This window comes from Periplaneta americana, chromosome 15 (assembly GCF_040183065.1).
Source record: "Periplaneta americana isolate PAMFEO1 chromosome 15, P.americana_PAMFEO1_priV1, whole genome shotgun sequence".
Taxonomy (NCBI): domain Eukaryota; kingdom Metazoa; phylum Arthropoda; class Insecta; order Blattodea; family Blattidae; genus Periplaneta; species Periplaneta americana.
Window position 1 is genome coordinate 119,602,317 of NC_091131.1, and position 13,341 is coordinate 119,615,657.

Below are 13,341 nucleotides of genomic sequence, written 5' to 3' on the forward strand. Positions count from 1 at the left end.
AACTGGCTACTCTGAACAAACCAGTACAACATGGCCCGCGTATCATATACTTCACCTGTTTATGCGATGTTGCCAAGTCCTTTTCACGTGAACTTAGAGTGCATTTGAACCTAGGTAATTTGATCGCAGAAAAGTTTTATACAATAGAAGAAGTGTCTGAACTCGGTTCACTTTCCGATCTTCGATCAAAATTGATCTTTAGTCAGGGAGTTTTATATGGAATAAATAGCAAAAGGAGCCGTGGATATGGCAAGAACGTCTGAATTGGACAGAAAATATGAGAGAATAGATTGTAATTAAACTAAGTTGATTTATAACTGTAAAAATAGGAACTGAAAAACATTTATCAATTTCATTAGAATTCTGAAAATTAATACCTGAAAAGTTTGACATAACCAGTTAACATAATAGTTCATAATTAAATAAATTGAAAATCATGTTTTATTTAACGACGCTCGCAACTGCCGAGGTCATATCAGCTTCGCCGGTGCGCCGGGATTTTGTCACGCAGGATTTCTTTTACATGCCAGTAAATCTACTGACACGAGACTGTCGCACTTAAGCACACTTAAATGCCATCGACCTGGGTCGGGATCAAACCCGCAATCTCGGGCACAGAAGGCCAGCACTCTACCGACTGCATCACCTAGGCCGACTATTCATAATGAAAATTAAACATAATCATGACGTAAGTATAAGATCTTGTACATGTGCTATTTAATGAAAGCATTCACAATTAATTACGTACGTAAGTGCAAACAAATTTAATCACAAGACGTTAACACGGATACTTACCAACTCCAACCTCTCATGCTTAGGCTATATTTACGTTATTTTAAAACAATAAACAATCATGGAGCTTTAAAGTATACAAAAAAATATGATGAAATAACTTCGTCTTGTTGCCATGGTTACCAATTATTGTTGCGGTTATGTTTAAGTTCCCATCGTGAATGAAGGAATGACTCCTTACATTTACTGTGATATTTTCATTACGTTAATGCTTATGTTTTCATTGTGAATGGAGCATCAAACGCTTTTCAACATTCCTGTTTGCCATAACACTCTACAGTGATAAGCATATCGATTTGGAAATGGTTAAATAAAATCTTCAAGTATTACACACGCTTGTAATCCTATTTTCAGAAGTTTCTATACAAAGATTGAATTTACAAAAACTTTCTCCACTATATAAAAATGATTACGTAATAAAATTCAGAAGGCAATCTTACCAAGTTTAAAGTAATCTTAAAAATAACTTACATAATATTGAACCATTCTCCATTTGTATATGAAAATTATTACAAAGAACTTCGTCTTTTATTACATCGGGTAGGGCCATAACGATATAAGAATCTCACCTTATTTGCTGCAAGCACACACGGGATAGATCTGCCACTTGGTAGACGGACGCTCTTGTTCAGATTTGCTTTCCAACGCACAACGTTTTCGAAAGTTGTATTTCTCGTTACATCGAAAACGATAATTGCTCCATCAGCATTTTTATAAACTGGATGAGTCAAGGATATGTATCTATCTTGACCTGCAATTAAACAAAATAATGTATATGTACAATACACTTAAAAATTACGTTCAGTTCTATGAACTCTGGTATCAGCTCTATTGGCTGTCTGCTTTGCAACAGATACGAGGAATCGATTCACTACATTCTGTAGAATTTGTAGTGAGAAAGTCGTTTTGCGGTAGATTTTCTCCGAGAATTTCGCCATGTCTTGCCATTTTCAATGCACTATATCTTCAATATGGTCACTTCTGAATAGCTCATTTTTGTCTAACATGAATATATTTAAAAAATTATAAGTACCGCCATTCAACCAGGCAAGCTGCTATAAATTAATGATTAATTACATAAGTTAAAATTAATGTATAAAACACTAGTGCACTACATTGAAATAGGGCTATACCGTATTTAGATCAGCCCTGGGTGCGAAGGGGTAGTGCAAGGAAACCGAGAAACCCCCGTCCATGTCCTTCCTTGTTTACACCATCTTACAAACGAACACAGAGTAAGGCACTCTGTCTGCGCCAGTGGTGGATTTCAAGCAGCCAGCAAGAACCGAAAATTCGTAAACTATGATAACAATATCATCAATAAAAATTATTTCCACATCACTTGGTACTTGGCATCAGTAATACCACTCACGCAGCTAAAAATATATTTCCTTTGTTTTATTAATTTCTGGCATAGATCACACCCTTGGACAGTCCTGGGGATTAACAAGCCGAGAGGAGAAGTAAGTTTCCCCCTTTTCTTCTCCCTTTTTTTTTTTTGAGTAAATTTAGTTACATCACTGTCATGTATTTGTAGTTGTATCAATGGCGAAACTCACATTATAAATCACAATTTCTGTCCATATTTCATGGAAGAAAACCTTGACTACAAAATAAGTGATTTTCAAGTTTTTCTTAACTGGAAGAACTTTATTCCATTTTAATAAAAACTAAGCAAAAGAAATGACAAAATTATTCTCTTAAACTACAGTTGACATCTTGGGAGCACTTCAACTGAAAACACTTGCTCAGCCCAAATTTGTCTCCGATTAAAATATACGGCACCGAAATTCCTTTCAGTGAATCAGTAAAGAACCTAGATATTTATATGGGTAAAGGTTTAAATTGGTACATTCAAGTTAGAGAAACTTGCAAAAAGGTATTCTCACTAATCTACTCGTTTAGGCGATTGAAGAACTTTCTACCCCTTTCCCTGAAAAAGATTTTAGTTCAAACACTCGTGATGCCTCACTTCGATTACTGCGATATTCTATTTACTGACCTAAGCGTTACATCGGCGCGAGCTGCAATGTGTTCATAATATGTGCGTCCGCTGAGTCTGCAATATTCGTCGGGCTGATCACGTAACACCATTCCTTGTATGCTCTCTCTTTTCCTGCTACACGACAGTGCACGCGGGACGGCCCCGCTTACCCATTGCACATTTCATCGAGTGCTGACGACCACTTCTCTAAACTGAGCTCGGAAATGAGTTAGGATCTCGCTCGGGCCAATTGTTTGGTTATGGGTTTTCCAAGGTTTCCCCAACAATAAGACAAGTACCATGGCGAATCTTCGGACTCATTTCATCGCAATACCATCCCGCTATTACCAAAGTATTCCACCAATGCTATATAACCGCGCAGTTGATGCAGCGTCATAAAATGACCGATTTCAAAAGCATCAATAAATTACTTTTTCAGACAACGATGTACACTTAGCGGCAAAAAGAATGGGCCGGCCGACAATTTCTAAGTTCCAGAGACATACATTGCGCATGCTCGTCTCGTCAACGCCATAGTTCACTAGGTAACACATAATTAAACCATTTAAATTTGATGTATTTTATAAGAGGCTAAAATATGTAATAAAATCGAATGGCGGGTTGTTGTTACGGCATTGGTATATTGAACAAGTTTGTACCGTAGTAGCTCTAGGTTCGAATCTCCCCCAATCTTCTTTTTTTTTTTTATTACAAATTTGCCATCCTATGTATCTCGCAAAGCTATAATTATGTGGCGATATATCTTAGAATACGCCCAAACTCTAATAATAATAAACCTCTCTCTCTCTTTCAAGCAATACTGCTATCTGTTAATATAACATTCTGTCTCGTCATTACGCTTGAAGATGGCACAGAAACAATAACTCGTTGGCCTGGTTCGTATAGGTTATTCTGCGTATTCTACTCTCTGACAGGACTTCGATTGGAGAAATGTCATTTTCTCCGACCAGGTAAATGTCTCCAGTAACATTCTGTGTATGCTACTCTCCGACAGGACTTTTATTGGAGAAATGTCATTTTCTCCGACGAGGTAATTGTCTCCAATAGCAATGATAGTACTGCCCTAGTTTATTGTATGAATGACCACCGATACGTTTCGCGTGAGGGTCGCGTGTTGGGGGTGGATGTCATACGATGGGGCAGGACTTCTGGAACGCATCCACGGTCTGTTTCCGGCAGAAGTCTACGAACACATTTTGGCCCCTTCCGCCCGAAAACGATATCCAGAAGGAACACTTTTCTTCCAGCAGGATAATCATCCGATACACACCGCCAACCGGATTCAAAGATGGTTTACGAGGAGGCGTGATGTCGACCCAGTCGACTGGCCTCCAAATTCACCAGATATGAATCCGTTTCAAAATTTGTGGGCTTCAGTCAAAAGGACCCTACGCTCTAATTGGGCAGAACAACCACCCGTTCGGACACCTGAGGAATTATGGGACAGAGTTCTAGATGCAAGGGAGAAGATGGCCAAGAATTTAGACCTGTTCCATAATCTTGTGGACTCCATGCCACGCATAATGAGGGCAGATGTTGACGCAGGTGGTTTGTGGACGAGATGCTAGTCCCCACCACAGCCTTCTTTTGTTAATATATTAACAAATTGTTTGTTTTTGTTAATTTAATTATTTATTTGTGTTTGATATGCGTCCGTTTTTTTAGGATGTGAAACAAGTATTTTTGTTTATATAGACCAGGTTTCACCTATTAATAGCCCACAGGTGATGGGCAATAATATTTTTACAAGGCAGGCATAACGAAGTTTGTTAACAAATGCCATTTCACATTTTAACTAATAAATTAAGTAAAAGTTAAAATAAAAAAAAATAATTTTACCGCACCAGGAGGCGAACTCACAACCTCTGGCACGGATGTAAGACTTCTTATCACTGGGCCACACACTGCTCGTAAGGTTTATTACATTATAGACGGATGACTTTCAATGAAGAGACACCACAGCAATGCCTTGCAGTGGGTTACGTTTACACGAGTGAACCGCGCGATAGAACTTAGCATTTCTATCGACCAAGAGTCGGACCATTCTTTTTGCCGCTAAGTGTACATGAAATACGAGTATAATACTCTTTACTAAAAGTAATTCATCTTTATTGAAGCACAAATAAAATAAATTATTTAGTCAACAACGAGCCTAAAGATTTTCTTTAGTTTGTATTGGATCTTTATTGAAAACTATATCTCTACTTTATCGATTTGATTCTTCAATTCGTAAATTATCATTGAAGAATACAATACAACAAATGATACACTCAAGATCGAGTCTAGCGATTTTTTTCTTCAATTTTAATGGGTCTGTATAGAAGAACATAAATAGAGACTAACATTTTTCGGAAATATTATACATTATGATATCTGCGTGTGAAACCGCATTACACAGAAATTATGACGTCACAAGATGGCGACATCACCAATAAAAGATACTACTGGATCCGCGTTGGAAATCCGGGTTTTTGGTTGATTATACTGTTAATAAATTTATAAATAGTGGTATAATAAAGAAAATCATTATAAATTTCAGTAATATATAACTTAACAATATATATATTGAAAGTTTATTATTTCAGTCATTGACTTTACTGTTGTGTATGTTTTAGGTGTTAACTTTTACATTATAAGTTACAAGACGTATAAACGTTTTCGTTGAACAGTGTCAACATCTTCAGATACGAAAAATCAATTTTGCAATATCATTACTCTCTACTTTCTCTACACATACAATGCATGTTTAATGACATACGGGGATAAAAACCTGTTAAAAATTAGTATAATTATAATACACATTAATATTCTAATATCCAAATGTGGGTGTCCCTAATGTCAACATTTAAAAATGTACATATAATGTACAGTAGATATATTTTGCAAGTCATCACATGTAGGCTGTGTTAGCCTATTAATGATGTGATGCTAAAAATGAGGTTAAAATATAAAAGTAAGCTGACTATATGTTATATTAGATTATACATGTGAGGATTTGCAATTACAATGTTTTATTACATGTTTTATTCATATTTCCATATTTTAGTGGTGCACATCTTTCCAATATATCATAGTGTATGCTTCATAGCCTGTCGTAAATGCTTAGGCACCCGACTCACATCTTGCTACATAAATCACTACATATACAGTATTGGATTTCGATTATTTATCTTGTGAATGAACAGCAACAAAACAAACGCACACCACCAAGTCAATAATTTACAACTAAAACCCAATATATTGGCATAAAGATTATCACAAATAGCTGCATAAGCATTTACGACAGGCTATGAAGCTTACACGTTTATACGTCTTGTAACTTATTATGTAAAGGTTAACACCTAAAACATACACAACAGTAAAGTCAATGACTGAAATAATAAACTTCAATATATAAATATATATATATATATATATATATATATATATATACGACTTTTCTGAAAATTTACATAAAATGAATTGCAAAATAATTAATAATATATGCCTATACTACACTCAAACTTCTTCGGTATCTCCTCACACTACACAATTCCTCGGCTTCATATCACTTAAATAATCCCCTCAACTAAATCATTAACCTTGTCACATACCGCGGCTTCGAAATAATACATGACGTTACATACCCAATCAGTGATACTTGAAATTACCTTTTGTATGAACGAAATAAGGTGCAACTTCAGTATCTACTCATCCTACACACGGGAGAGAAAACGTACTTAAATAATTTAAACCATAACTCATAGTTCAAACCTTTTCATATTCCTCGGCCTCACGTTATTTAAATATCCCCTCAACTAATCCACTAACCTTGTCACATACCTCGATTTCACGTCACTTAGCTATCCCCTCATTTAACCCATCTAGCCCATAACGAAACACAAATCAGACGTCAGTCAGTTACATCCACCATCGAATAAACCATTCTGGAACAGCACAGCAATCAAATAAAATTCTAAAATCTGCTCAGACTAAAATAAAAATTTAAACATAAACTACATATTTCGAAATAAAAAAAATTAATTATGCCAACATTGAAAACGTGAAAACTAAAATCCACTGCCTACTAAACCAACATACTTGTATCCTAAAACACAGCAATGAATAACTAATGATGTAACACAACATACATCAACATCACAGACATCACATAAGACAACAGTCCCAACGTCTGATATCGGAATGTATACTAGACCCCATTTTTCTTGTTCAATTTGTAATTAATCTTTTTCGGAAAATCTAAATCTACTCTAATGATTTCCTTATTAAATTTGTAAAGAACTTTTATTAAAGAATATAATTATTTACAATAAATGATTTACCCAAGACAGAGTCTAACGATTTTCTTCTTCAAACTGTAACCGATCTTCATTGAAGAATACAAAATAAATATCGAGTGTAATGAATTTCTTCAATTTTTAATTTATCTTTTTTTGAAGAATAGAATAGAATATCGCTATTTTCTTCCTCAATTTGGGATGGAGCTTTAGTTAGTAATACAACACAACAAATTATTTACTCAAAATCAAGTAACGATTTATTTCGAATTGTAATGGATTTTTATTGAATAATGAAATGCAATAAATGATTTACTCAAGATTGAGTCTACCCGGCAAATATTTTCTTCTTTAATTTATAATAGACCTTTACAGACGTGTGCAAATTATTAGACTCAAACGATAATATATGATTCAAGTAACAATTTTTCTACAAAACTCATTTATTACACACTGTTTGCAACAAGTAGTATTTGGTATGAAACACTTTGTTCTTTATCATCAATTTTATGCGGTTTGGCATGCTGTTCATGAGATTTTCACATTGTTTCTTGAAGTCTTCATCCCTGTGCCATATTTGGATAAGTGCTTCTATGAGGTCCACCTTGGTGGTAAGTTTTTTTTTTTTTTTTTTTTTAGTTTTCTCTTTACGATAGACCAAAGATTTTCAACTGGATTTGCGTCTGGGCTGTTACCTGGCTAGAGAAGGATGTCTAGATTATTTTCAGCCAGAAAATAATTACTGATCTGGCTTTATGACAGGGTGCTCCATCCTGCATGAAGACACATTCACCATCAGGGAACCAGTCCCTCATTTGTGGAAAAATTCGGGTTTCTAGGACTTTTTTGTACTGATCCTGTCGCATAGAGTTCTACAGAATTATTTTGTGGCCAGTAATTCATGACAATTATGAAAATGTAAAAAATATGGTGCTGAGTCTAATAATTTGCACACTTCTGTAGCTAAGAATACGATATAACACATGATGTAATCTACTAAAGATGGAGTCTAACATATTCTCATTCAATTTGTTTTCTTCCTTAAAATAATTACACAAGAATCTTTATAGACCGCGTGTTCCCAGAAATATTTGGTTTAAGAGAAATTAATTATAATAAATAAATTAAGTCTATTTTAATTTACATTTCTGTTGTCCGTCACATCACTTACGAGTTAGACTTCAAATTGTACCTAATTGCCATTGGAGTTTTAAATAGTGTTGGTTATTGTGTACAATAGGTAAAGGTTCCGGCAGTTCGTACTTAAGACTTCGAAAAGCAAGCACAAGAGAAATATTTACTTAATATAGGGTGTTAAAAAAGTATCCAATATTTTAGAAGGTGATAGTATGCATAAAAACAAGAAAATAATGTCTAATAAACATGGATCCTACAACACATACTTTCTGAGATCTGAACACTTGTTCATAGGAGGTGCTCAATGTGACGTCCATTTATGACGATGCATTTCTCTGCCCTACAATACAGCAGACTACCAGATAATCATAACGTAGTTGACACCTCTGGCATGGAATACTGATACGTCGCAAGGAATACTGAAAACAAAACTCTGTTTGCGGATATGAGTGGGGGCTAAGCAGAGATGGTGTTGTGAATTTTCGTAATCATCATGTGTGGGCTGATGAAAATCACCATGCATTTGAAGAAACAAGGCACAGGCACGATTCTCAATCAACGTATGGGCAGGCGTTCTTGGTGATAGATTAATAGAGCCATACGTGCTACCACAGAGATTAACTAGGGCTCGTTATCAGGACTTTCTTATTAACGTAATGCAGCTGAATTGGTCGGGGAAGCCCGACATCTTGATCTGCTCATTCCCCAAACCTAAATCCCCTAGACTTTTGGTTATGGGGATACATGAAGAAATTGGTTTTCCCCCATCCCATCAACAATGTGCAGACACTATAGGATCGCGTCTTCAAAGCATGTCAGCACATACAAGAACAATCAGGTCAATTTCAAAAAGTGCGTGATTCCTTACGCCGAAAAGCAGAGGAATGCATTGCCATGAATGGACGTCACATTGAGCACCTCAATATGAACAAGTGTTCAGATCTCAGAAAGTATGTGTTGTAGGACCCATTTTTATTAGACATTATTTTCTTGTTTTGATGCATACTAGCGCCTCCTAAAATATTGGATACTGTTTTAACATCCTGTATAGTGATTATATATTACTTATATTACATAATCAAGCTGAAGTGTTCAATGTACCTGCCAAATCCTTAAGTTGAACATCTATTTCCTCTCCATCTGGTCCTGGAATGGTTTTTGTGTGGACATCAATAGCAATTGTAACAGCCACTTCAGAAAATTCGTTACGTACAAAGCGATTGATTAGAGAAGTCTTTCCTGTAGCAGCATCGCCTATCAGCAAAATCGTAAATTTCTTTCTTGTCTCAGCAGCATTTGCCTGCGGAAGTTTGAAAACATATTCAAGTTCTATGTCATGAACTGCAGCACGTTGACTTTCTAAACTCCATACTGTTTGTTGCCAGTATCACCTGAAGTGAGATAAATAGCGAACTTTATATTAAAGAGTATAAGAGTAATCTTGCATCAAAATTTTAAATTCTGAAAGAAAATCATTATCATGGAAAACTACAACTCGTTCAATCTAACTGGAGAAAATAACACTTCAAAATATATGTATGCTATAATCCAGCTACCAACGTATTACACCCTTCATTTGTCTTACCTATTACAACAGAACCAGAGTTCTGTCCTCAGCACTTTTCTGTTTAACATAGTAATATATATTTCATATTCAATGAGAAATACTTGGTTGTTGTTTAGTCAACTGTCCGAATACAGGACTGAACCTCACAAGCGACACCAAGAAGGCACAATTTATGAGGAAACTAGGCCAGGAGATAACAGAGTAGAGTGACCAATTCCTTTTCCTCTCCATTGCATACATCGCCGACTACCTACATAATACACTAGTCAGACTAATAAATTAACTTTGGAGTGGTTACGTTAGAAACACAAAAATTGCAGACAACGCTCTTCGTAGATGATTTTGTGGTTTGAGTCAATAAAGTTGAATTACTGGTAACTCAAACGGAAGAAACGTTAACTACAATTTTCAAAGACAGTAATATAAGCTTTATACAAATTTAACGGTAAATTTATAAAAATAAAAATAAAATTTGACTTATCTCTCTTGGTTAGAATGAAACAACTAGGGGGAATCAGCATCACTTGAACATGAACATTATGTTTAAAAATTATTCATTATCATTGAAATCACAAGAAAATATTAAAACTTAAAACACAAAAACCTTAACGGAAAGAGTGACAATCCATATTTTTTCGGGGTCACGAACGTTGAAAACTGCATTTCAGTGAAATTTCTAAGCAAATCAATTTCTTGCGGCATTATAATAAAAGTAAAGCAAAAGCGAAAAAGTAATACAAGATAAAACACAGAAATGTATCATCGTGTGATTTAATATTGTGCATAGGTTCTCATAGTAATGGCTTAACTCTTACAACGAATGAACTTCATTTGTTGTTGGACGACCTTTCCTTAGCCTATGTAGAAAATTCAGCGGAATATTCACCGATATTTTTCATGTACCAAGGAGCACATTTGTTTAAGATCTTGCTACTTGTAAACGTAGTCAAATAGGAATTTATGAAAGATCAAACAGAGGACAGGTTTCCTCGGGGCACTTCCAGTTACTTCGTCATATTTCTGGTTTTCTATAGCACGCGACACTGAAGGTTTCTTTGACGAAAAAACTGGAAAAACAATCTAATTTTCAGAGGAAAGACAGTTTAAAATATGAAGAATTCATATAGGACGTCAGTTGAATTGAAAACGTATTAGAAAACGGATAAAAATTGGAAAAAAATTATCGGTGTAGATAACCTAAAATGATTATTTAACACGTAAAATAAAGCGGTAGAACACTAAAAATATAACGCGAAACGCATATTTCACTTTACTTGGTACATGCAAACCATACAGAAAACCTAAACTAATCTAACCTACAAGATATACGATAAGCTTAAACGAAGCTAATCTAACCTAACCTGTCGCAGATTCCCGCAGATTAGAAAAATTCAGGTTTGAAGTTTCAGCGTCGCGTGCTATAGAAAAGCCCAGTATTCGATTAAGCCAAATTCAAGGAATTCTTACGGTGAAGTTGAAAAAAGCACATCAGAAATATTCAGAATTTGATATCGACAGTAAAGTATAATGAGAGGGACTAAACCTAACCTGAACTCTTCTCCGAATGGTTCTCGTCTCGTCTCGTCTCGTCCAACAGGAAAAGAAAGTTAGTCAAGGCACTTGGAAGCAAGAAAAACTTACGATTTCCTGTGAAACCTGAAGATTTGTAGCACTGACAGTAGTTTTTCGTAATATTTGGTGTTGTTTTGATTTCGATGTTCGTCTTGAGGAATGTTTAAGTTGGGTTCCGTATGTCAATGTTTCGGTTGCTTTTAGCTTTTCAGCTGAATTAAAGGTCAGAAATTCACGTCCTTTTCTGTCAGAATCTACAGCTAACGAAGTAATACTTTTAATTAACATTCCTTCAGAAGCTACTTTTGACTCAGAGTTTTGTTCTGGAACTTTTTTAATATCTTGATCACTGTCGAGATCTGCTGAGTTTTCGAGGGACGCCATTGCCGTATAGTATGATAAACTTGAGGACAAAGAAGAAGTGATTGCATCATCTTCTACCTGTTTCAACAACGACTTTGGAGTAGAAACTCGTCCAGAATCTATTTCCAACGAATCATAACTGGACTCTTGTCCTTCAAGTGTAGAACTGTCTTTATCGAGTGATTCATTATCGGTAGAAATCTCACTTTGATCTCTGGTTTTAATTATAACTCCATTCTGATGTAATGAGTTTTGATTCATTGTTTTTAATGCAGACGACGTTTCTTCAGCAGTGAGGTTTCTCCCAATTCATTTATTTCCTTATATTTTTATGCACTAAAACACGTGTAATTACAAATCTTACGATTCTCCTACAGCATTAAATTCACTTATTTGAAATCTAGCACACACACTGTCTACAATTCAGCAAACCAAAACTGACTATAAACTGCATAGATTATGCCGAAACACGAATCGAACTATCACTTCTCAGTGCCTTCTGCTTCTTCTTTCTCTCAGATATTTAGACACGTCTCCAATTTTCTGACTGGAAATAGTAAATTACTCTGGCCCTAATTGGCAGTACTGTATATAACAAAAATTATCATAGTAACTTATCGAAAACGAAAATATGGATGTAGTAGTACCAATAGAATATAGACGTAATCAACTTAATACATTAATGGCTGAGAACTAGACTGTTCTAAGTCCAACTTTTTATAAGAAAGAAATCTGTGTTTCATTGTGTTCCAGTTCTTGTCTGTATATATGAATCGAACAAAATTGTAAATATTCCTCTCTATAAGGTTGCTATGAAGCTATTCCAAATTGTTTCATGAAGCTTTGAATGTCAGGAGCTCAGGAGCTTAAAATAGTTCTCCTAAAAAAAAAATAAATAAATAAAAAAATAAAAAAAAAGGGTAACATGGACTTGGAACAGTGTGGTACTGGGTGATCCAAATATCAATGAAATATCAATGTGACTACAATACCAAAGTCTGAAAATAGAATTCGCTTATAAACAGACGTACCAGTGTTCAAGTGAAATTGGACTTAACATCCGCATTTCCCCGAAATGAATATCTTATTATCCTTCTTCTTTTCCTTAGGAGTTTTGAGACGCTTTTGATAACAGCCACTTATTATATTATCGCATGTGATAGAATATTGCACTATAGTAAGCTCGAAGATAAAGACATTTTCAGGAAGAAAGAAATAAATAATTAAAATAATTATTTATTAAGATATAGTAAGTTGACTTTCATAGCAAAAATTTATATATATATATATATATATATATATTCATTTTATTTATTTATTTATATACACGTATATAATGTGGCTACGGAGAAGAATGGAACGTGTGAAGTGGGCAGATAGAATAAGAAATGAAGCTGTGTTGGAAAGAGTGGGTGAAGAAAGAATGATGCTGAAACTGATCAGAAAGCGAAAAAGGAATTAGTTGGGTCACTGGTTGAGAAGAAACTGCCTACTGAAGGATGCACTGGAAGGAATGGTGAACGGGAGAAGAGTTCGGGGGTAGAAGAAGATATCAAATGATAGACATTAAGATATATGGATCATATGAGGAAACAAAAAGGAAGGCAGAAAATAGGAAAGATTGGAGA

At 35.0% G+C, this 13,341-nt stretch overlaps 1 protein-coding gene across 1 annotated transcript in view; it reads right to left on the minus strand.

The window, feature by feature from the left end:
* The window catches only part of LOC138715667 (ras-related protein Rab-32-like), a 30,879-nt gene extending 18,682 nt beyond the window's left edge, over nt 1-12,197 (minus strand). Inside the window, exons 1-3 of the mRNA XM_069848737.1 lie at nt 11,420-12,197; nt 9,313-9,511; nt 1,362-1,543 (exon numbers count right to left, since the gene is read on the minus strand). Coding sequence (XP_069704838.1) covers nt 1,362-1,543; nt 9,313-9,511; nt 11,420-11,974 — 936 coding nt within the window. The 5' untranslated portion in view covers nt 11,975-12,197. The remainder of the gene's footprint in view (nt 1-1,361; nt 1,544-9,312; nt 9,512-11,419) is intronic.
* Nucleotides 12,198-13,341: the final 1,144 nt, after the last annotated feature.